At 39.7% G+C, this 26,605-nt stretch overlaps 1 protein-coding gene across 3 annotated transcripts in view; it reads left to right on the top strand.

The window, feature by feature from the left end:
- LOC126469657 (biotin--protein ligase) overlaps positions 1-21,650 on the top strand; it is a 359,191-nt gene extending 337,541 nt beyond the window's left edge. For all 3 annotated transcript variants that reach the window (XM_050096793.1, XM_050096791.1, XM_050096792.1), the window contains 2 exons: positions 20,691-20,904; positions 21,308-21,650. In XM_050096793.1, the coding sequence (XP_049952750.1) occupies positions 20,691-20,904; positions 21,308-21,491 (398 nt within the window). In that variant the 3' untranslated portion in view covers positions 21,492-21,650. The remainder of the gene's footprint in view (positions 1-20,690; positions 20,905-21,307) is intronic.
- The last annotated feature ends 4,955 nt before the right edge of the window (positions 21,651-26,605 follow it).

Genomic DNA, 26,605 nt, shown 5'->3' with positions numbered 1-26,605 from the left:
AGCAACACGGTCAATGACCACAAGGAATTTTTGCCCATACAGATAGCATTTGAAATAGTTTACTCCAAAACAAGAGCCAACAACTCCTTCATGGTAGTACTATAGTTTATCTCCACTGAGTTCATCTCTCTAGAAGCATAATATATGGGCCTTTCTTCTCCATTATACTCCTGACTAATGATAACTCATAGAGCATAATTCGAAGCATCCATTGAATGAATTAAGGGATTTTCAAAATCTTTATAGACCAGCAAAGGGAAACTTGTCAAAACATCCTTAATTTGTTGGAAAAGATAGATTGCAACTTAGCTATCCATCTTTTCCTACATTGTTCATATTCCAACCTGGAGTTTCTGTTATTTGATTTCAGCCTTAATTTGTTTCATGGCTACCTCACGTTCTTCCCTCCCCTCAGACACAGCACCTTTCTTCAACAACTTTGGCAAAGGTTTAACCACCATGGCATAATCCTTCACGAAACGATGATAATGATTAGCTAGACCAAGAAATGACTAACTCCTTAACATTAGTGAGGGCTGGAAAATTTTGAACTAGTTCTGTCAGTCTCGGGTCTGGCTTAACTTCTTCTGCACTAATAATATATCACAGGTGCTAGACTTGTGACTTAGCAAAATAATCCTCTGTCTTCAGGCTTAAATTTACACTTTGCAGCCTGGAAAACACATTTCTTAACGTCTCCACATGTTCATCAACTGTTCTTGAAAAAATTGTTATATCATCTAAATACACGAGACACATACTGGGCTCAAGCCTCCCAAAACAAGTCAGTGGCTCTTTGAAAAGTGGCAGAAGAATTCCTTAGACCAAAAGGCATACAAAAAAACTCATACAGTCTAGAAGGAACCACAATAGCAGTCTTTGGTCAATCTTTTTGTGCAATCGGAATTTGATTGTAACCAGAGCACATGTCAAGGATGGTAAAACACCATCAGTTTCCTAATGTGTCCAGTGTTTCAGTGATACAGGATAGAGGGTAGGTGTCAGGGGCCATGACCTTATGTACCACTTTTATATTGACACATAGACCATAGATTTTCTCTCCATTGACTGACTTTTTTGGGACCACGACAATTCGTGATGACCAGAGGCTTTCAGAGGGTTGACTTACCCCTGCAGCCAACTGTTGTTGAATAGTTCCCTCAACAACAGATTGTAGGTGAAGTGGTAGTTTGTATGGTTTCTGAGTGATCGAACTAGCATCCCCTCTGGGGGATATTGTGCTGTACGAGGTCAGTTGCTGGCAAATATTGCTGTTCCTTGAATAGCGACAAATATTACTCCAGAACTGGATGCAAAAGATTCTGTTTCGACTCCGCTAAATGCTCTACCAGTACTAGAATCTCCTTTCCTACTGCTTCTGTTTTGCATATGCTTCTTTTGACATGGATTTGCAACTGATCGAGAACATCAACCAGAAAGTTGAATCCTTGCGGTATCCGAGTTTTGACTTTTCCCATACTTCTGCTGATTCTGACAGGGCTGCTAGTTTTTAATGCCCATGTATGCAGTTCTATCAGGGACTGCAAAGGAGGCCTCACACGACAGGTTCCTCACAACTGAGGCACAGGCTTACTGTCAAAACATTGAGTTGCCTCACAGAATTGTGCAGTTCACGTCTTATAATCTGTCCCTGCTTGAAAACAGTTTAGAAAGTCGTTCCCTAAAATTACATTGAAATTACATCTGCATTTCACACCATTTCCATGTCGAATTCATACTCTCACCCATCAGTCTGAAAGTCTACCAGACGGGTACCTGCAGGAACTATTACCCCTCGTCTAAACCACTTATGTTGTAACATGGCAGCTTGAGTGCACGCTTATCATTTTGTGAAACAAAGAAAACACTAATCTGAGCTCCTGTATTTATTAACATTTTGACAGTCCTTCTTCTGAGCTTGCCTTCTAAGACTATGTTTGCCACCTCATTGATGTGTCCTTTTCTTACTGGCCTCATTGTTCTTTCAGGGGGCAAGAGTGGGTGGCAGGGCCTGCCCCACGTGTGGTTTCCCACTGTGCATTTGCGTTTCCCTGTTGTGTTCCCTCATTTTGCCTATTACCGTGCAGTGCATTCCACCGTGGAAAGCTCCGCCTCTGACTTTGTGGGCAGCAATGAAATTTCATACAACAGGGAGCACAACAGCATTCAGCTGTGGGATTCGGTTTTTGGATACCGCTGACAGTTTGTATCGTTTACAAAAACATGACACAGCCCATTGTTGCATGCAGTGGTTGAAACAAATTGATCCGCATCCTCCCACAGCAAAGCCAGTCTCTCAGCTTTGTGAAATGAGGAGGAGGATGCCAACTTAATCTCAGTCCCAGTCTGTGGATTTATTCTACGAATAAATACATCAATAGCTCATCCTTCAGCCTCTTCAATTGGAACATCATTTTGCGTAGCATCTATGCGCGGCGCTTATGTACTGCAAGACACATTTCACATTCTATCTGCAAAAGATTTGAAATGTTCGCTGCTTTTCTGTTCCAGAGTGGACAGCTGATCTCAGTAATAACTTATGCCTCTTTTACTGGAGTAGCACTCTGTTAACCACTTCACCTGGACACCAGACTATTGTGTCTCACAAGGCATCGATGGACTCTACAAAAGTATGGGCATTGCCCGAGAGTTACAATTTGGTAATATTAAGTAATAAACTATCAGGCAAGGAGTAAGCGTGCAGTACGTCACAGACATTCTGCAGAGAGGTGGCGACACTTTCGCCACTTTTTCCTGAAAAGGAAGGAACAAATGAGACTGAAGGAAGGGTACTAGCAACATTTGGTACATATGCCACAGTTTCCACTGCATTGGCTTTAGAAGTGCCTGCCCATATAGTTTCACAATCCCATTTATTTACTACATTAGCTGTCTGTTCCTGTAACTGTATTTTCTGTAATAATAATTAACTTGTTCTCGGGTGAGGGATGGCATTGTCTATCTCGACCTACTGGCAGCAGTGACTTGTTGCTGTTCCCACAATCAATCCACCCCAGTGTGTGTGTCAGGCACGGTTACAAAATTTAAGGCCAAAATGTCTCGAGACCAAAGACTTTACAAAAGAAAAGAAAGTCTCACCATTTAGCTACATAGAAACCTGATCGGGACAATGTCCAGTGGTGGCAGCTTGTCAGAGAATTGCAGTACGAAGTTAATGTGCATAGCAATGGGATTTACAGTCTTCTTTCCAGCATTAGGTGGAGAGATGTGGTGGCAGCGGTGTAGGCGAGGTCAGCAACACAGTGTGTGGTATCACCGACGATTAGATGTGGCATCGACCTCCGACGCTGGCAGAGTTGGCGAGGACTGCACTACGCGGGTGGCACAGTGGCGAGCCCCATTGTGCGGGCATTGCACACACGAAGACTGTTGGGCCTAAGAGACTCCTGTTGTGGCAAGGAAGTGCTTGATGCAGCTGGATGCTTGGCAGTGTCAGCTGTGTGTATCACCCGTGCACACGCTTGTGAAGTGTGGTGCAAAAGAGTGCATCGAGTGCTAAGTGATGGTAATGGCACAGCGTACCAGCTCTCTCCCCCTTTGGATAAGTGGCAACTGTCGCTAAAAGATGTGTCGACTCGAGTCGAATGGTAAGTTCTATCCGGCAGCTGACACCAGTTTGTGCAGTAGCAGCTGAGTTAGTATGTGGCAGGATTTGGGCACCCAGGTGTGTCGGGAGATATCTCGAGATGAAAATCGTAACGAGAAAATTTAAGTGTCGTATCTGGAGTTAATTGTCTCCGAGCCCTAAGTTAAAGATACAGGTGAGTTGCACAGTGGTGTCAGGTGGCTATCCCAGCCAGACTGAGGGCACAATGTCCTAGGAGAGAACCTACCGAACACGTCGAGCCGGGAGCGGAGCTGGTAGGTGAAAGAGTGACCGTGTCTTCGAAATGCTCCTCGTCAGCCCCCGTGTCATGATGTCGAGCTTTTCTCATGGTGGGTAGAGGGGCATCTTTAAGCGTCCCGTGACCGGCAGTGCCTCCGGGATAATGCCCCCTGTCAGCAGTACGCACTGTGGGAATGCTACCCACATAAACAAGCGTAGGCACATCGAGTAACATCTGGTATGCACCAGCCCAGATCTGACCACTGCTTCGTCACAGGACGTTATACCAGAATCGTAAAACCGACTGGAATAAAACAGTTTGAAAACAATTCCTTTGCTCCTGTAAATATTCAGCTTACTCTGACTGCTCACCAGATGCAGTGTCATGATAAGACACTGGACACACATTTTGGAGGACAACAGTTCACATTCCCATTCACATTTAGATTTTACATAGCTTGCCTAAAATAAATTACAGCAAAAGCTAACTGGACACTAAGCCCTCATCTTCCTTCCATCTTCCCTCCAAATGTCTAATTGAGCCTTATTGATTATTGTAAGGAGTGATCAAAATGTTTCCATCTGAGGACATAGCTGCAGCATATATGCAGTGTACCACGATTATGATGCAGGAATATAAGCACCAACATGTTGGCAAGGGATTTGTGTAACTTTCGTGTCATTCCGATGTTCGTACGGTAAATGCGGAAATGAGAACTGTGGCGATGTTATTACCAAACAACTGGAGCAATATGCCGATGTTTTTTTCTTGGCTGCTGAAGGACGAGCACCAGTAGACGTGTATCAGAGAATGTAGAATGTGTATGGGACAGTAAGCCTGTCAAAAACCACTGATATGGAATGTGCACCAATTTCTGTGGTGGTTGCGATTCTTAACAAGATGCCAGTTGATGTGAAAGGCCAGCCTCAACTGGGAGCCTTGAGTAGGAGACACTTGAGCACTGCCCTATAGTCCTGATCTCTCCTCATGGAAATATCATGCTTGTGGTCCCTTAAAAAAGGCCTTGAAGGGTCAATGTTTCCTGCAGGACAAGGATGTGCTGCAGGCAGTGGACTTCTTCACTCAGCAGGACATGTTTTACCAAATAGGTATCTTCAGCCAGGTGCATCAGTGGGATGGTTGCCTCAATGCTCACAGTGATTTTGTCTGATTGGCATACTGATTATGGACTGTACGGCCTTCAAACAGAAACTTTTTGATTGCCCCTTATATTACAGGTGCAGTGTATGGAAACTGAATAATTATGATAAGGAAACTCTTGCAGATTATAAATAGTCAGAATATAAGTAATTTAGGATTAAAGGAGACAATTCAACAGATAGTAGAAGCTTCCAGTTGTTGACAGACCAAAAAAAATGAAAAGTTTGCTAGCTTTCAGACGAATCCTTTAGCTACAAGATAGAGCATACACGCATCCAAGCATGCGCACCCGCTCACCCACCCACCCACTGACACACACACACACACACACACACACACACACACACACACACCACTACATTGTTGTGCTGGCTGAACACAATGACTGTTCTTGACTGTTCTGCAGAGACTGGGGTGAGGTGACATGTTAGGTGGGTGCAGTGGCAGCTCATAGGTATACATTCATGGTGTTCACAAATTTTTAAATTCAGATAAAAATGAGAGTGTGAAATTAATAGCATCTGCTGCATAGCAGCTATGCTTATCTGCATATTTATACAACTTCCATCACTGTCAGTAATAATAATAATAACAATAACAATATTAATAATAAATTCCCGTGGAGGCCCGGGAAAAGAATAGGCCTCCGGTATGTTCTGCCAGTCGTAAAAGGCGACGAAAAGAACAAACCACTAATAGGGCTAACCCCCCTTTTAGTGTGATTAGTTGGTTCAGGACAGAACTGATGAAGCCTCAGACAAGCGCCGTCATGGTCGGGGACGACGCTTGAACTCTTTGCCCGCCCAAAATGGTAACGACACTGCTAGCCAACTGGAAAATGATTCAAATCCAAATAGGTGTTTTGCAGGATATGCTTCCTGCAACCACCCTAGAAGGAAAACAAAGACAGAGGATGAGATGGTCAGATGAAGTTAATCGACACCTCATGTTCTGTTATTACCAAGCAACAAACCTAGGAACCAACACAACTGGATACAGATCACATGTATACACAACATTTATTACCAGATACCCAGAATTAAAATTTTTAACAGAACAACGACATCCAAACTTATATATACAACTACAGAAATCTGTAATTATTGACACTTGTTCAATTACCCGAAAGTTCCTAAATGCAATGTAACATATACCATACAGTTAAAAGGAAGTCACGCTTGATCAAGGTCCGCGTCACCTTCCATTTCTTACCAGACATAACGTCTGAGACAAGAAAGAAACAATATTAATAATAGTAATAGGAAATAATAATAATAACTGTTTTTGTGGAATTTTTTTTTTTTTTTTTTTTTTTGTACATAATTAAGTACAGTTTATGGCAAGAGTGAAATAATGTGTAAGCTTTCACTACTCTACATTTTTGTGTAAATGAGAGTTTTCATACTTTTTTATTTTTTGGGACCAATGTACAAGATCCCTAATACATGTATTAGTTAACATATTAACTTCTGGGCTGAAAATCAGGCATTCTTACATTGTACTCACACAACATCTTATTCGTATTATACATTTCTTTCTTAAATGTTCATGTATAGTCATGCTCATTTGATTTCATCACTTTCTCAAACAATGGGTCTGGGAGGCCCTACTTACTTTGCAGCTAACTTTCCCTGCTAATTTTCTTTTCTGTTAGTGATTCATACAGGTTCTGCAGAGTTCATGTTAACACTGCACAGGAATGCCGATTCCTGCACAGTAAACAACCAACTCCAAACACAACTGCAATTTGCAGAAATTATTAAATTCAAGTAGTGCTACCTACCAAAAAGGTCACTCAAATACAAATGAGGCACTGAGAGCCATGAGGGCCAAAAGCACACCATCTTCGTTCCCCCATATTTCAGTGAATATCAGAGAAACCAGTGAGACAACATTTCGTGAATGTTCAGATATACGTGCAATACAGTACAGGTAAACCTGACACACCGCAGGATCAACAGGTGTCAGAAGTATGAATAAATGCTTCGTCTCACAATCAACGATGATGTGACTTATGGTTCTCATTGCCTCAAATGGATTACTGTATGATAAAATCCAAAACTTAATATACTGTATCTCATTCAGAATGCCACAAAATCAGTTTTCCTGTGAGTATAACTGTAGAATATACTGATGTCTGATCAAATTTTACTAAGTGAGAAATTGGCATATCTTTGGAGTGTGCTACCAATTTTACTATATTGAGAAATTGACATATCTTTGGAGTGTGCTACCGCCTAGTGGGATTTGTGCCAAGCGAACATGGATAAGTCTGCTGCAGTGTGCTTCCACCTGGTGGCATCGACATAAACTTGTAGTTAAGTGGCAAGGGCTAGCAGTGCACACCGTCAACTATGCACATTGTTCATCAATCCATATGTATTTGGCCTGTAAGGCAATTATGTCACTCAAGTTTCACATGTGCAGAAGCTCCTTAAAACATGCACAAGTGATGGTGTGTTGCAAACCTGATGCCATGTTTCACTGAATCTAGTGGAGCAATGTAGCACAGAGTAGTAGATTTAGTGCCATATATTTCAGATTACCACATCTAAATTACATTTAACAGCATTCAGAGAAAAATAACCAGTAAATCTGCAAGGTGTCATAAGTTAGGGTGTTCATGTACTCTTGTGCTCGTACACAACAGCCACCACTGGGTGGGGGGGGGGGGGGGGGGGGGGTAGATAGAGAAAGGCAGGAGGAGTATGGGATAGAAATGTGGGAGGAAAAGGAAAATGTGGCAGTTGTACAGTATAAGAACAGAATAACATGATGCACAAACACCAGAGCTGATGAGTTAGTGTGGAGCATGATGATGATGACATGGAGGAGTGGATTGGGAGGTGTGCAGGATGGAGGAAAGGGAGACTGTTGGATACAGGTTGTGTGTGGAGTGGGTTAGCTGAGATTGAGCCCAGGAGGGTTATGGGGGTGAAGGATGTGTTGCAAGGATCACACCCATCTGTGTAATTCATGGAAGCTGGTGCTGGGTGTTAGGATTCAAGATGACACAGGTTGTCAAGCAGCCATTGGACTCAAGCCTGTTGTGCTCAGCAGCATGTTCTGCCATTGGCTGGTCAACTCTGCTCTTGGCCACAGTTTGGTGGTGGCCATTCATTTTGGTGCACAGCTGGTTGGTAGTAATACCCACATAAAATTCTGTGAAGAAATTGCAGCAGAGCTGTTATACGACACGGTTGCTCTCGCAGATGACCCTGTCTCTGATGGAATAAGTCAAAGGACTAGAATAGGTTGTGTCGAGTGGGTGAGTAGGGTAGGTTTTGCACCTGGGCCTTCCACAAGGATACGATTGCTGTTGCAAGGGGTTGGGAGTGGGAGTGGCATAGAGATGGTCGAGGATGCTATGTAGGTTAGGTGGATGGTGGAATACCACTTTAGGAGGGGTGGGAAGGATTGTGGGTAGGGTGTCCCTCATTTCAGGATACAGTGGTGGCTATAAAGCCCCGACTAAAGGCACGGTTCAGTTGCTCTCGCTCCAGTTGGGATGATATTTGGTGACGAGATAGTGTAGTCCTTTAGAGCGGGTTTTTGGAGCTGGTGGGAGGATTATGGCTGCACGATGACACGGTATGGAAATTGTGTTTGTGGACTAGGTTTTGGGAATAGTGTCTTTGTGAGACCTTCAGTATACTGGGCGAGAGGATTCTTGTAACTGCAGACACATCATCAACTGGTAGCCAGGCTGTATGGGAGCAATTTTTTGCTGTGGAAGAGATGACGTGTCAAAATGCAGAAGTACGGATGGAGTCACCAAAGAGGTGGAGGTCAATGTTCGACGAGGTGGCACGTTAAGCTGAAGGGACTGCCTACCCAAACTATAGAACATTCTGATCTACTCGTACGGCCCTCCCACTCCCAACTCCTCGCCAAGGGGATCGTACCCTGTCGGAAGATCTAGGTGCAAAATCTGCCGTATTCACCCACCCGTGTCACCCGGATACTAACACTCGGCATCAGCTTTACTGAACTGCATAGATGGGAGTTATCCTTGCAATACATCTTTCCTTTCCTTCCCTGCTGGCCTCAGTATCCACTAACCCACTACACCCACGTCCTCTACCCAACAGCCTCCACTTCTCTGCTGTACACTCCCTCCCGATCCACTTCTCCGTGTCAGTGTCATCGTGTGCTGCATGAACCCATGGGCTCTGGAGCCTGTGTGTCTTGTCTCTGTCCCATAGACGTTCCACCTCTCATACCCTGCATTCCTCCTACCTCCATCTTAGTCATCAGCCAACCCTCACCAACCCTCCCTCCTCCCTCTACTGACCCCACCCTGACACAACTCATCACCCCAGACTACCTGCCACATTAAAGTCATTGTGGGTGTGTGTTTTGCAGAATTTTCATTCTTTTTCGTGTGCCTGTCAGTGACTGGATGCTTCTACTATTTGTAAATTGGATAGTTAACAGACATTAATGAACAGTGATATAAATCATTAGTAAGCACCGTATATTTCATGCAAAGTTAAATAACTAGTTTTTAAGTCATGTCAGATACTTTACACAGTTCATAGGAGCAGTGAAGCATTCCAAGAACCTCCCTGGCAGATCTGTGTGCCGGTCTGGGACTTAAACTTGGGATCTTTGCCCCCTCACGACGTGCCTGCACATCTTTACTTTTGCCAGTACTTTATCTTCTCCTTCCAAACTTCACAAAAGTTCTCTTGCATATTTTGTGAGACTAGCACTTCTAGAAGAAAGGATATTGCAGGGACGATTTTAATCTGCCAGCAGGTTTCAGAGCAGCATGCATTCTGCTGCAAATTGAAAATTCATTCTGTAAGCATTCTGAGAGACTCTGACAAAATGCAAATCATTTCCGATCTAAATCGTCGTGCAGATATTCGTCTTTAGGCCTGCATTATTAGCACGTGGTGGAACACATTTTGAGTTTATGTATGAGGATTTTTTTATAGACAGAAAATCTCTTCTCTGGGAGTTAATAAGGATTCCACAAGTAGCAGTCGTGCAAACTCAGTTTGCTCTGTCCAATGACGAGGTCCATAAATTCTGTGTCAGATGTCGATTGAACGAGTCGATTAGTAGCTACGCCGCAGTTAGATAATATACTAGGATACAGAGGTGTGGCCTCACTAATCGTCATTTGTTTCGTCAGTGTGTGATGTGTTCTAAGAGTTCAGATAACAGTGCTTATGTTGATGCAGTATTCTTTGAATTTGATGCATTGGAAACAAACTACAGCACCAGTTATTTTGTTTTTTAAATGCAACAACTGGTTTCAGCCACCAGCACCATTTTCAATTGGCTATCTGAATAAAGATGTTAATAACCGAGGTACGAATGGAACAAATTAGATAAAAAGATAAAGTAACACGTTGGCAAGATGGCCGCTGAGTGAGATCACAGGTATTTTCTTTGTCCACTAAAATAACTTATTTGAGAGGAAATAGTGTCAAATTTAATTTTTTTTTTTTCTTTGGATACTTGCTGTAGTGTCCATTCTTGTCACACAAGTGAATATTAGCGTCCCGGCAGTGCTTGTTCTTGAAAAAACTTGTTCTTTGGCTGAAGCCCTGATAATCGTGACATAACCCAAAATTTTGTGTTACATAAACACAAAAAATTCTGTTGAAATGTTCTTGATAGTGCAAAATTCGTTTAAAAAAGACTGCTACCTGTTTCATCAGTGTCTATTGTCACAATAAAAGTGTAATTAAATGTTTCTAAATCGTATTTAACTAACACATTTTGTATTATTTACTAGTTAGATAGATGTAATCTAGGCCTAAATTTTCTGAATTATAAATGTTTAAAAACCTGACCAAACATGTCTGATAACGTAAATTGTCTAAAAGAAGACCCTTGTGTCTTTTTTGTTTACACACAGCCAATCTCGCGTGTGTGACAAATTAAAAATATTCTTTAAACTTAATTATTCTTTCAAAACTGACCATGAGTGAGAAATGTGGGAGTTGTTATAGGGTAGTGAGTAGAGGGATTTGTTGCCAATCTTGTAGGAAATATTTTCACTGTGGGGGATGCAGTGGGGAGAATGTTGGGAGAACAGAAGAGGCTCTCTCCTGGAACTGCAGAGTATGCAGTAGGAACATTTTGATAGGGGAACAGGAAAGGAAAATCTGTGCCCTTCAGGCACAGTTGAAGGAAGCAAGGAAGGAACTCATAAGGATCAAGGGAGATAGGGGGGAGGAGGGTGGTTCAGAACTGGCAGCTGGTAGGAGGATAGGAAGAAAGAGAACACGATCTGACAGTTTTATCATAAACACAAAAAACTGGTATCTACCACTGCCAGAGTTAAGTGGAGAAGAGCCTCAGGTAGAACGAGGAGCAGGAAATGTGCAGCACACTTCAGCCGAGGCCAAGAAACCTAGGAATGGGGCATATGACATGGGTGGTGACCTAGACAACATAGCTTCCCTGACCCATGGCACCAATGTACACTTTGTTGAGCTGTTCCGGCGTCATGATTGACCACACCTTGATGGAGCTGTGAGGCGAATCAATGTGGGGTTAGGGATGGCTCTGAGGACAGCCAACTTTGCTCATGTTTCTCTGGTGTCCGTCGGGACTATCAACAGATGGGGTTTCACCAGGCATGGCCTACACCTAAACAGGACTGGGAAGGGAAGATTGGTACAGCTGATTCATGAAAGTATAGGGAGTGGATCTTGGGCCACACATGGTCAAATATCTGTTGTCATAGGTAGGAAAAGTAGGTCTTCTTTAGGATAAATCCAGAAAACAGGTTTCCCTGCCTAAAGAGTATCTCCAGCACTTTAAAAAATACTGAAACAGTCACTCATAAGACAGATTTTAACACCTCAAACATCACATATACCAGATGTCACAAAGAAAAACAAACCATTGGAAAGGCAAACTCTTACTGCAGAACTACTTCAAGTGGTGGAGGATCATGCATTTATATCAGAAAAGGAACACAGTTCAAATCAAGACATGACCTTAGTACCGTAAGTGAAGAGAAACACTTTGAAATATCAGCTATTGAATTAACAGGGCATCGTATCACCAGGAAATTAATCATTTTGTATGTGTATAGATCTCCCAGTGGTGGTGTGGACAAGTTTTTCAATAAGTTGACAGAAGTTCTATATCAAGTCTCAAGTACAAAGGTCACCATGATTCTGTGTGGGGACATTAACAATAACACTAACATCATAAATGAATCCAGCAACACCTTCATAAACATCCTTCAACATTTTGGCATGTCCTTATTGGTCAATAGTCCAACAAGGGTTACCACGACGTCTTCATCAGCAATTGACCATGTGCCCACAAATATGGACAGGGAAAAATGTAATGTAGCTGTAAAAGATCTCGGACTATCAGACCATCTCTGTCAAATAACAACAGTAAAGTCAGGCATCGAATCATTCCCTAAACTAAGAGCCTACAAACAACATCTATCAGAAATCAAAATAAAAGATTTTTCAAAAGAACTAGAAAAACAAAGCTGGGATGAAGTGTATAAGGAAACCAATGTGAATATGAAATTCTCTTAATTTTCCACATTATTTAAATTGAACTTTGAAAAGGCATTTCCAAAAGTATGCATGTCTGTATCAACATCTCACAAAAACAGATGGATAACAGCAGGTATTAAGAAGTCCTCCCAAACACTTAAACACCTCAGTTCCATGAAAAAGATTCGCAATGATCCAGAATTATTGAATTTCTATCATAGATACAAAAATATCTATAGGAAGTTGCTGATTGCAGAAAAAAAGTCATTTAATGACAAAATAATATATAATGCAGAGAATAAAAGCCAAGCAGTCTGGGATGTTATAAAAAAGGAAACGGGGAGAGGCAAACAAACACAGAATAACATACTGCTTAGGGAGGGGGATAAAGTAATAAATGATCCACAGCACTTAGAAAACTATGTAAACGAGCATTTTTCAAGTATTGCAGAGAAGTTACAGCAAAAATTCCCCAAAACAAATATAACACCCATAAATAATGTTGCGCTAAATACAATGATGTTACTTCCAACCAGAGAGAATGAAGTCAATAAAACTGTCCAGAAACTAAAAAGTCAATAGGCTTAGATGAAGTACCAATTTGTGTACTGAAACAATGCATAGGGATTTTACAAGGCCCCTTAACAAATATAATAAGTGAATCCTTCACATGAGAGACATTTCCAGAGCAGTTAAAACAGGCAAGAGTTGTACCTTTGCTTAAGAAAGGTAGTGCAGAAGACATAGAAAATTACTGGCCCATTTCCCTGCTGTCAGCATTCTCAAAAATAATAGAAGCAATTATGAAACACAGATTAATGAATTACAAGTATAAATAAATACAATCTTTTAAGCGAATTACAGTTTGGTTTCCAAATTGGCAAAAATACGGAGTCAACGATAGTAGAATTCACGAAAGTTGTACTTGATGCTCTTGATAAAGATGAATGTGTCACAGGCATAGTTTTGGATCTTTCAAAGGCGTTTGATACAGTCGACCACAAGATTCTGTTAAATAAATTAGAAGCGTTAGGAATAAGAGGGGTAGCTAACTATTGGTTTCGATCATACCTAACAGATAGTGTACAAAGCAAATGAAACTCTCAAGGAAATTTATGATTGGTCAGTAAGTAATAAAGTGACATTGAACATAAAGAAAACTAATGCCACGAATTTCAGTTTGAAGAGGAAAAATAACAATGTTAAATTAAATGTAGATGGCACCTCTATAGACTGTGTAACAAATGCAAAATTTCTAGGAATGAATATTGATTCTCAGTTGAAGTGGTGTGAACACACAAAAGTACTTGCAAACAGAATGTCATCAGCATGTTATGCCCTTAGAATCCTATCATCAGTGTGTAACGTGCAGTGTCTTTTAGTTACATATTATTCATATGTACACTCATTTCTTAGCTATGGAATTCTTTTTTGGGGAACAAATGCACAAAATATGAACACAACTTTCAACCTCCAGAAAAGAACCATAAGAATAATAACCAAATATACTAGTCGAGCTCATTGTAAAGATCTGTTCAAAACACTGGGTATTTTAACTGCTCCATGTGAATACATTTACCAGTCAGTTGTACACATCAAAAATAACATTGGTAATTACTGCACAAGCAGCTCTGTCCATGACCATGCAACAAAAGATAGACTCAACTTACATTTACCAAGAAAAAATAAAAATAAAACTCGAAACTGCATTTTCTACTGGGGAATAAAACTACAATAAATTACCAAAAGAGATTAAAGAAATTGCCAAAATACACTTATTTAAAAGGCAGCTAAAAAGTACCTGTTATGCAATACATTTTATACATTGAAGGATTACTTAGATAAAACAGAGTACGGGTTTGATAAAGAATTGTTATACAAATGAATAATAATAATTATTATTATAAAATATCCAACATTCCATATAACACCTTCACTATATGTCTTTTTTCCTTTTTTTTTCCTTTCTAAAAATACTTACCCCCAAGCCATGTATAGCGCAGTACTAACACCTCTTCGACTTTCTGAGCTCAACATCTCACTAATTATGGAGGGATGCTGACTCAGTTTTTCAGGATAACAGATGGGAAGTTGCGGTACAGAAAATGGCTCAGAGATCACCAGTGTGTGTGTGTGTGTGTGTGTGTGTGTGTGTGTGTGTGTGTGTAATGAGTGAAGTGTTATGAAACAATGTGTGTGTGTGTGTGTGTGTGTGCAGTGACTGATAGTGAGATATGAGTGAACAATGTGGCATTACATTATTTAATAAGTTATTTGTAAAAAAAGTATTGTATACCAGGAGTAAATCTAATGATTGTCTCTAACTAGAAGTCTGTAAATATGTGTGTATACAAATTTGTAAATACTTTTACATGTCCTATATCCTTGTAAAAAGCGATCTACAGGTTAATAAAGCTACTACTACTACTACTACTACTACTACTACTACTACTAACAACAAACACCATTCAGAAAAGAGAGCGTTGGATGTCATGCACAATGTAAAATACAGAATGGTACGTAACAGCTCGTCAAAATTTTTATAAGGTAACATGAATAATGTATGAACGTGCAAGCCTAGCACCATGAAGGTTTACAGGTGCACACTGGTGAGACACATGAAGAAGCAATGGTTAAATAGCAGATGAATAGGTTACAGGGAGGGCCTATAGATGACACGGAAGGTAGACAGGAGGAAATGAGTATTAATAATATCAATAGCAGAATGCTTTACAAGAAAAACGAAATGCTACAATATGTAGCGCTTAAAAGATTGTCAGAGAAACATAAGAGAAATTATCATAAAAAGAAGCAATATAAAAAAGTGAAAGCTACAGATGATGCTCAGAGATTGTTGGAAGAAGTGCCAAAGCTGTAAAGCAAGCAATGGCAAACAAGTAGAATCAGCAAATGTACCTCCGTACACAAACAAGGTGTTTACATGACATGAAGGCCAAAGTTCTGAATGTGGTGAGTTGTTTACAATGAGTGAGGCACTCATACAATTTAATGGTAAGTTACAGTGCTAGATCCAGTTATGTATTGAACACCTTCTGAAGATAAGAAAATCAATGAAAACAAGTTTTTCCTTTCATTAAGAATTTTGTTATTATTATGGTGCACATGGTCATAAATTTCTGTTTATTCCAGGATGTCCATAAGCGCAGCTTTCTTGATTTTAGGTGGAATCGTAAGATTATTTTCAGTATTAGTAACATTTTGACCTTCTGTGTGACATTATGTCCTACTATGAAGAGGTGGGAAGCAAAAATGGATATATCTTCTACATTCTTTTCTCCCTATTTCTGTATGTTTTTGTATCTGGTTTTAAAGTTTTTGCCCATTATAAAAAGATTATTGGTCAGTACATTATATTTTATATATACCTACAGTTGCAAAGTTGTCATTGAAATTTTAATATTACGTGAAAGTAAATGACCTTTAGATGATATTCTGTTTTTGTATCAAGAATCTAATAATGACATCGATCTGTTAGCTCTTAAGGTGAATGAACTTCACCCTAATATGAACTCAAACATCAGCAAAATATATTGATTAACTAAGTAGATCTTTCTATTACCAGTGTTAATGAAAATCGTTCTTTTGATATCTGTCATTAGGCGTATTACCACAGATATCACTGTTTGCCAGAATTCATGCCATCCAGTAAAACATAAAACAAAATGATTAGCAGAATACTCAGATTATGCTTAAATACTTATGAAATGAGCAAAGGACTGAATACCTTGTGCCATATTGCATCCAAAAGTGGTTTTCATTACTCCGTAGTTGCTGAGCTATATAATTCTAAATCTCATGCTCTTCAGAAACAACCAGCAAATATAGCTGTGATCCTGCAGAAACTTTTTATGGTAATGTTTAATACAAGTTCAATGTGTTGTTCTTAAAGTTCAATGTTAGATTCTTTCAAGACAATTAACACACTAGATCAGTTACTTGTAAATAATATTAAAACTAACAACAGCAAGTTTGCAACCACGGGTATACATAAATCCATTGTACTGACTACAGAGCTTTTTATATGAGCCAGACAGACATAAACTTAATAACCAGACACACCAAACTTACAAAAAATATGCCAAAGATAAATCCATCTTTTCTTCCTGTTTTATCACAGAAAAACACAATGTTACTAATATTGAAAATAAACTTACAATTTTGCATAAAATGTAGAAGAGTGCCTATATAAACATCCTGGAAGAAATAGAAATTTGCAACTATGTGCACCATAATAAAAGCAAGATTTTTTAATGAAGAGGAAAACTTAAAAACAGTGTTTTTCTTTATGCTCTTCAGAATGTGTTCAGTATGTCGCAATGTAATTGAATCTAGCACTGTTACTCATCATTTCATATTATGTGGGCCTCACTTATTGTAAACAATAGGCAACATTCTTTACTTTAGGCTTCATGTTTCATTAACATTTGTTTTCATGCAGAGATAAATTTGCTGATTCTACATGTCTACCATCACTGGCTTTCCAGCCATGACTCTTCTTACATCAAGGATCTCAGAGTATTGTCTCTTTTACATCTACATACATTTTCCCCACAGAACCATATGTGGCGCAGTGGTTAGACACTGGACTCGCATTCGGGAGGACGACAGCTCAATCCCGCGTCCGGGCATCCTGATTTAGGTTTTCTGTGATTTCCGTAAATCGTTCCAGGCAAATGCCGGGATGGTTCCTTTGAAAGGGCACGGCCGACTTCCTTCCCCGCCCTTCCCTAATCCAATGAGACCGATGACCTCGCTGTCTGGTCTCCTTCCCCAAACAACCCAACCCCCCAACAGAACCATATGTTGCGTGGTGGAGGGTACTAGATACCATTACTAGTCATTCCCTTCCGTGTGAGCCCTAATTTCTTATCTTGTCATCATGTCTTATGCGAAATGGATGTTGGCAGCAATAGAATCTTTTAGCACTCGGCCACAAATGCTGGTTCTCTAAATGTTCTCAGTAGTGTTTCATGAAAAGAATGTTGTCTTCCCTCCAGGAATTCCCATTTGGTTCAAGGAGCATTTCCTTCCAGGATCTCCATTTTAGTTCAGTGAACATTTCTGGAATACTTGCTTGTTCATCAAACCTATAATTAACAAATCTAGCCTCCAAATTGCCTCAATGTTTTCCTTTAATCTGACCAAATGGGAATCCAAAGCACTCTAGTGGTACTCAAGAATGGGTTACACTAGTGTTCTATACGTGGTCTCCTTTATGGATGAGTTACACTTTCTTAAACTTCCTCCGGTAAACCAAAGTGAACCATTCATCTTCCCTACTACCAACATTAGATACTCATTCCACTTCATATAGCTTTGTAGATTTACGCCTAGATATTTAATCAATGTGACTGTGTCATGCAGATTACCACTAATATTTTATTGAAACATTACAGTATTGTTTTCCCTATTCATCTACATTAACTTACATTTTTACACATTTAGAGTGTGTGCTCCTTGGGAGCTCAATGGCAAGGATGTGAGCACACGTTTAGAGAAAGCTGCTATTCATCACACCAAATACAAATTATCTCTGAGTCATCCTGTATCCTCCAATAGTCACTTAATGACAAAACTGTCCCATACACTGCAGCCTCATCAGCAGTCACGCATTGCTGCTCATCCTGTTATCAGATTGTTGATGTCTGTTGTCTTTACTTTTCTCGGATTACTGCTTTTTACAATGTCTTCTCTTCTGTTTCATTATAAATCTTTTTAAGTGTTACATATTGCTGTGTTTTTGTTTTACTTTTAAACATTCTGCTACTGATCTTAATATTTGGTTCCTCCCGTTCACCTTCCATGTCCTCTATAGGCCCTCCCTGTAACCTGCTCCTCCCCTATTTAACTACTGCTTCTTCACGTGTCTCACCAGTCTGCACCTATGTACCTTAACAATGTCAGGCTTGCAGGTTCTTACATTATTCATGTCACCTTCTTAAAATTTTGATGATTTGTTATACACCATTATTTATTTTATATTATGTATGTCATACTAAATTCTCTTGTGTGAATGATATTTCTTGCTACTGTATCTTTTTATGTAATTTGTTCCATGTGTACCTTGTTTATTAACATTGTTGTGTATCTTTACTCATGTAGCCACTTAGTAGTGGTCCTGATGACTGAAACCGTGTCCTGGTGCTACAACTTAAATTTCAACTTGTGCTGTATTTTGTTTCAATTTAAATATTACAGTTGTGGATAACCTCTACCATCATGTGCAACATCCTAGACAAAAAATGCATTTGATAGAGTTTCTGTATTAAAGATTTCTAGTAAACAGAACTGGGTAAATTGTCAACAACATGGAGAAATCTTCATTTGTGGAAATAGCTTAGTATGTGCCCCCAAGGAAGTGCTATTGGAGTGTACTTCCAATGATTATATAAATACTTGGTGGTTAGTGTTGGGAGCTGGGCACAGACATTACTGTTGTATACAGGGTGTTACAAAAAGGTACAGCTAAACTTTCAGGAAACATTCCTCACACACAAAGAAAGAAAATATGTTATATGGACATGTGTCCAGAAACACTTACTTTCCATGTTAGAGCTCATTTTATTACTTCTCTTCAATCACATTAATCATGGAATGGAAACACACAGCAACAGAACATACCAGCGCGACTTCAAACACTTTGTTACAGGAAATGTTCAAAATGTCCTCCGTTAGCGAGGATACATGCATCCACCTTCCGTCACATGGAATCCCTGATGCGCTGATGCAGCCCTAGAGAATGGCGTATTGTATCACAGCCGTCCACAATATGAGCACGAAGAGTCTCTACATTTGGTACCAGGGTTGCATAGACAAGAGCTTTCAAATGCCCCCATAAATGAAAGTCAAGAGGGTTGAGGTCAGGAATTAGTCCGCCTCTTCCAATCCGTCGGTCACCGAATCTGTTGTTGAGAAGCGTACGAACACTTCGACTGAAATGTGCAGGAGCTCCATCGTGCATGAACCACATGTTGTGTCGTACTTGTAAAGGCACATGTTCTAGCAGCACAGGTAGAGTATCCCGTATGAAATCATGATAACGTGCTCCATTGAGCGTAGGTGGAAGAACATGGGGCCCAATCGAGACATCACCAACAATGCCTGCCCAAACATTCACAGAAAATCTGTGTTGATGGCGTGATTGCACAATTGCGTACGGATTCTCGTCAGCCCACACATGTTGATTCTGAAAATTTACAATTTGATCATCAGAATCGAGGACGTACAGTACATACTGACGAAACTAAAATGAGCTCTAACATGGAAATTAAGCGTTTCTGGACACATGTCCACATAACATCTTTTCTTTATTTGTGTGTGAGGAATGTTTCCTGAAAGTTTGGCCATACCTTTTTGTAACACCCTGTATATGTTTGTTGCAGTACCAGAAATTTTTTGTGAAGTGGAAGAAATGTGGAGGGTTGGCACTTAAACAAGATGGTTTGGTTAGAGTTTGATTCTAGATGTAGACCAATCATTGTATACCTACCCAACTGATCATTAAGTACGTTTACAAAGTTTCTAACATTAAAATCTGTCCTAAAAGAAGAATGATCTAGGGAGCACCCTAAATTCTGTACATAACATTTCAAACTTACTGCATTATAGCTTTATTATGGCACTGCCATGCTTGTTGACCAAAAACTATTGCTTTGTGAATAAACTTGGTGCAAAGTAACAGAAAGTTTTATTGTGTAAGTATTATCATCATCTTATATGGTGTAAATTAAATTAATGCCCCACATAATACAATACTGTTGGTCCTGCTGGTTTAGTTGTAAGGCACGTGCCTGGAAACCAAAAATGCACGGAACCAAATCCTCATTGGACCACATAATATTTCGGTGTACCTTTAAGTCAGTAGTCATCTCTCAATGATATGAAGGTGTGCCAGGAACAACATGGGGTTGAGGGTCTATGTTGACTGTAGCTCACCTTTCCTTGGGAGAATTACTGAGGTATGTCAGGGACATGAAAGATGCCAGAGTAGCACCCAATAGAAGGACTTGCACTAGGCCATGAGTTACACAGAATTACTACTACTACTACTACTACTACTACTACTACATTATACAATACTGAAGCTTTTTTTGTCTAGAGATCTCTGCATTAAAAGGACTACCTCACTTAAAACAAATCAACATTTATGACATTTGATTTATATTTGTTTTAGGTTGTGGTATTAATCTCAGTAATGAAGCTCCTACAACTTGTATCAATGCTCTTATAAATGAATACAACAAGCATGCTAATGAGACTATCCAGTTGCTGTCTCTAGAAAAGTATTTAGCAGGTGTTTTTAATAGGCTGGAGGAACTCCTGGAAAGAGTACAGAGTGGCAATATTACAGAGTTCCTTGATTTGTACTACACATACTGGCTTCACAGGTTTGTTATTGCAGCTAACATTTTTGTAAATACTTCCTGAAAGTAAGAAATTATAATAAAATATTGGCATCTGCTTACAGAATGTAATATTTTTGTGTACTCACTCATAAACATTAAGTTTTACTATTCATGATCTTTCATTGTATTTCGTTTCTCTAGTTTTAAGTTTTCGTAATAATCTGATGTCTGCTTATGCATGCAAGTTAAGGAGGTTGTTGGAATCACTTGAAAGCACCAACACATAGTACAGTTATGATATTTTTGAATTAAGTGAAAACACCATTATCCATTTTTTACATAATTAGTAAATTTATGCGCTATAGGGACCCTGTATAAAATAAATTACTCTATACCTAAACAGTCACCAATCCAGAGTTGAATTTAAACTGTTCTTATTTCACAGTGATGCTAAAATTACAGTAACTGATACTGATGGTGCCTGTCATGATGTTACTGTGCTGGGAATTGATGACTACGGTTTTATTGTTGTTCGAAACCATTTTGGAAATTGCTTCAGCGTACACCCAGGTGACAATTCATTTGATCTCTTTAGGGGTATGATAATTCCAAAACATTCAGTTCAATGACAGTGACTGAGTTTGTGATATGATAAAAGTATACGTACGTGATGTTATTATGTGACACTCCTGTGAACACCAAATAATACTTGTACGTTGCATAAATATATTAAAATATGTACATATTACTCTGTTGTATTTGTGATATAAATAAAGTGGCAATTTTGTTAGGACTGTTTAAGAGTAAAATGAGTTTCTTTTGCATTAAGGAAAAGAAGTGCCACACCACATACACATTTGTGCTTTAACGAATTATTTGCGGCCAGGCATCTACAAGAAATTGTCCGTTCATCTATACCAGTCACTTATTTATTAAATAGAAGAAATGAAGTAAATGATCTCAACCCCTTTTTGTGATGCTGCAGAGAATCAAATTTAATATGGTCATTGAAATGCACACTACACCAAGCTGTTAGCACACACAATTCTGAAGCAATAATACAAAGAGACCAAAGTCATACTGTAACAGGGTGTATACGACCCGGGACAACCGGGAGATCCGGGAAAAACCCGGGAATTTTTTCATCCGGGAGAAAACCGAGAAAAACCCGGGAATTTTTTAGAATTCCGGGAATTTTTCATTGTTTTAGTTTTCAGCTAAATTTTTTTGATTTTGACTGGTAAGAACCAACACTCTAACAAAGGATATTACTGTATCCCGCTATTGCAGAATAATACTGCAGCAACAAAACATGAACGAGAGAAAAAAAAAACGAAAATAAAACTTAAGTTGCAAAGGAAATGCGCCGTATAGAACAATAAAACACAGTGCTCATATAAGCGTCTGCCAACAGCAAAGTTTGTCAATGGCTTTAGAAAGACTATGCAATGCTTCCTAACAACAAATTGCCTCCGATGAGCGTGACGTGACAACTGTTTAAATTAGATTCGTTTGAGCAGTGGCAGGCGGTCTCTTGCGCATGCGCAGTTGAGTCGCATATGAGTAGTACCTTCTTTCGCTTCTGGTTACAGAAGTACGGCTGGGCGCCACTACTTAATATTGCCACGGTTCGGAAATATAGTAAATCTGGCGCTGATGCCCAGAACAGTCTTGAGTTGTTGTGGGGAGATGGATCGTCTGCACGTGACCTGTGTTTATGTTCAGTGATTTTGTTGTTTCCTCTTAGTTTATTGCTCTCACGTTAAATGATAGCAAACAGAGTTATCAAATGAATTAAAATATGTTCGCATAATTACGGAAGGCTAAAATATGTTATTAGTTTTAGATTTTATTTCCACCTTGCTGACAGTCAAGCATTAATCGCATTGCAGAACAATGAAGTTATTTTTGTCGGTTTGCTAAAGAGATTTGGCTTTCATTAATCTTTTCTGTTTTATTTGAAACGAAGTGTTTAATTTCACACTATTGGCTAGTTTCAACTATTCGCTGCCTTTCAAGTGCACGTATGGTATTATGCCATAATAAAGAACCAAACATGAGATAATACAGTACTAGTACTCCAAGAAAATTTACATACGAATCTGGACATACGAATGTGCATTTTAAGCCGAATTATGCAGTTCAGCATGGTTCACGAAATTCCGATGCTCTTGAAGTATCCTCTGATGTCTTCTTTCTTTTATGACATAATGTAAAATCTTTTAATGTTTTACACGTACGAACATATGGGTTTCCTGCGTCATCATAGCTGCGTAAGCGCGGTGACGCCTATTATCTGGCGCTGTCTTCCAACTGCTGAAACGAACCTATTTCTAACAGGTCGCAGGAAAATATTGCGAATGGTGGTTTGAAAAGCGTTACATTCAAACCAAATTTCCTTTCACGCAAGATGAACTATGTGCGAAAATGTACGATGAATTACTTAAATCACAAAACGTTTTACTCTCATTTAAAAATCACCTCTTTGAGGATGACCATTCAGAAGAATTTCGAGCCCAGAAGATCAAACATTTACGTCGTTATTAAAAATTTTACTGGCACATTTATGTGATGTATCTTCAAATGTAACACGCGCGAAAAAGATCAACATTATATGTGGAAGCTTAGCTTCTCTTCCACCTTTTTAATCTTAGAAACCAATATTATATGTGAATGCTATGTATATTAATTTAAACCGTGAACTTTTCTTATTTGTGTGTTCGCACTACTAAAGAGTGATCTTGCTACTGGCTTACTATATCACGTGTCCGCGCTGTCATCAGCTGGCGAGATCACGTGACAATGAGCTATGACTGGCTTACAAAATCGCCTCGCAAACTCGATTGCAATGCTTCGGAAAGTGACGTGCGGTGTTTGGTGGAATTCAAATTTATACCTTCGTAATACGGAAATATGCAGCGTACATGTTGCTGCACATCAAAGGTCTTTCAAAACGTCGGTAGATAAAAACATAAACATTCAAAGAATTGATGAGTTTTACAGTACCGAGAAGAGTATACTGTCACTTAACACGGAGAAAGTGTATTTTCACCCGAGAGAAAGTGTATTTTTAACCGGGAAATCCGGGTTTTTTTTTTTTCCTTGTCCACATATACACCCTGTGTAATCATTTTTCAGCATTAATCAGTTGATAAAGAATTTTAAATTAGGAATCAGAGTGATCACTGAAATACAAGCAGTCAGTACTGATGTACTTCACAGTGACTACTGAACACGCAAGGTTAGAACTAGCTGCTGTTTGTGGATTGTGTCAGTGCCCTATTGCCTATTGCCTAGACTCTACACTTGATATCTCTTGGCAAACACAACTCATGATTTGGACCTAGACAAAGCTCTGTGAAAATAAATAATGATGTGGCATTGCTGTGTGGGAGACTTTGGAGTTGGAGGGGGAGCTGTTCAGCTATCTCGTTAAAATCATTCATTTCGACATACAACTTGACATCACTGCATATAAATGTTGTGTATTATACTTTTGAATTTAAAGCAAACCACTCACCAAAAACCAGAACTGCCGAGTTGTCAATTGCCACATACAAAAAGAAAGAATACTTCCACTTCCTAGTTTTCATAGTAATCCTTTCACACACACACACACACACACACACACCTGTGCCCCTACATCATGGTGCCAGCTGTACTAACTGTGCTAATGCTGCATTTTGGCTGGTGAAGTGGTTGTGGTGAGGATAGTGTCGGCCAGGTTGGATAGAGGGAGAGAGAGGTAGGAGACAGGGAGAGGGATTGGGGTGTGTGGCTAGCAGGTATGTGGAGGTTTGCTAGCTAGGAATGTAGGAGGGAGGGGTGGCAGGTATATGGGCTAGGCATGTGATGCATGATTGTAGTAGCCATTGGGGAGCACCACATGCTGCAGGTGATATGAGAAAGTGAATTTGGATGGAGTGATAGTACAAAGGAAGGGGAAACTGTTCAGTGAAAGGTGCGGGGCGGTGGGTTACCAGAGATTGGTGCCAGGATAATTACGGGAGTGGAAGATGTGTTTTAAGGATAACTCCCACCTGTGTAGTTCAGAGAAACAGGTGGTGGAGGTTAGGATCCAGATGCCACAGCCAGTGAAATTGAGCAGGTGCATGTTGTGCCAGTGCCACCGGGTGGTCAACTCTGTTCTTGGCAACAGTTTGGCAGTGGCCATTCATCCTTGTGTGCAGCTGCTTGGTAGTCACACTAACATAAAAAGTTGTACAGTTGTGACATTCACCTGCTTTATTTCTTTGTTGGTAGTCCTCAGTGTCTACATACTGCGTTGTTATACTGGCTCAAAAATGGGGGGGGGGGGAGTTCAACACTGACTAATGTAAATGATGTAGCCGACAAGTGCACATTTGTGTTTCACAGTTATTTACTTTCACTGTTCACAACCCCCCCTCCCAATATTACACAGTTAATATGGCCAGTTAACTATTGGCAAATTTTGATAAGCCTCATCAATACTCATAGTTTGCAGGCAAACATCAGCATACTGCTACAATAGTTTACTGTTTAATATCTGTGAGCAGTAAAACGCTAACCACACAGTCTTTCAAATAAATTGAGCAGACATTGTCATTGCTACAACACACAGCCTATTTGTGTTACACTTACTTCATACTTAAGTTGATGCATTGTTGTTGTTCTAACCAGCACAGGTTCCTCGTCTGAAAATAGGCCGTGGACCGACTGTCTCGGGACCAAAAATCGGGCCTTTATATATCGTCACAATAATAGGTACTGAAACTATACATTGTTTGATGTTTAGGTAACAGAAATTACAATTAAAACATAACTCATTCAATTAACTGAATATATTGAAAAATTCTTTCTTTTTAACAGTTCCTTCTACTACAAGGGTTAAGCAGAATTGTTTGTTTAAATGATGAAATTAACAGATATAGTTATACAAACAATACTTTTGACAAAACTGGTCATTACTTTGGAATTTATTAAGGGCTGGCTTTGCTAACATATATTCGAATAGAGCCAAATAGATACTTTAAGAATACTAATGGTTGTTCCTTCAAAGGTTTATAATTAGTACAGAGTTTGTATTTGTTTGTAGTCAACAATACAATTTAAATGAAACAATTACTGATTTAACCCTGTAAAAAGCTATTAACTGGGATTAGTCAAAAAATAGAGAGGAAATTGATGACATACACCAAACTAAGCACAAAATTAGACCTGTCAGTATATTCCTCAAGAGTGAGGGCCAACCTTTCTCTTTTATGGAAATGCAGATTATACTCATGTACATATGAACCGTGGACCTTGCCGTCGGTGGGGAGGCTTGCGTGCCTCAGCGATACAGATGGCCGTACCGTAGGTGCAACCACAACGGAGGGTATCTGTTGAGTGGCAGGACAAACGTGTGATTCCTGAGGAGGGGCAGCAGCCTTTTCAGTAGTTGCAGGTGCAACAATCTGGACAGTTGACTGATCTGGCCTTGTAACACTAACCAAAGCGGCCTTGCTGTGCTGGTACTGCGAACGGCTCAAAGCAAGGGGAAACTACAGCCGTAATTTTTCCCGAGGGCATGCAGCTTTACTGTATGGTTAAATGATGATGACGTCCTCTTGGGTAAAATATTCCGGAGGTAAAATAATCCCCCATTTGGATCTCCGGGCAAGGACTACTCAAGAGGATGTCATTATCAGGAGAAAGAAAACTGGCGTTCTACGGATCAGAGCGTGGAATATCAGGTCCCTTAATCGGGCAGGTAGGTTAG

This window comes from Schistocerca serialis, chromosome 3 (genome assembly GCF_023864345.2).
Source record: "Schistocerca serialis cubense isolate TAMUIC-IGC-003099 chromosome 3, iqSchSeri2.2, whole genome shotgun sequence".
NCBI lineage: Eukaryota > Metazoa > Arthropoda > Insecta > Orthoptera > Acrididae > Schistocerca > Schistocerca serialis.
Note: the sequence above shows the minus strand (reverse complement) of the source record. Positions and strands in the feature narration are given on the sequence as shown.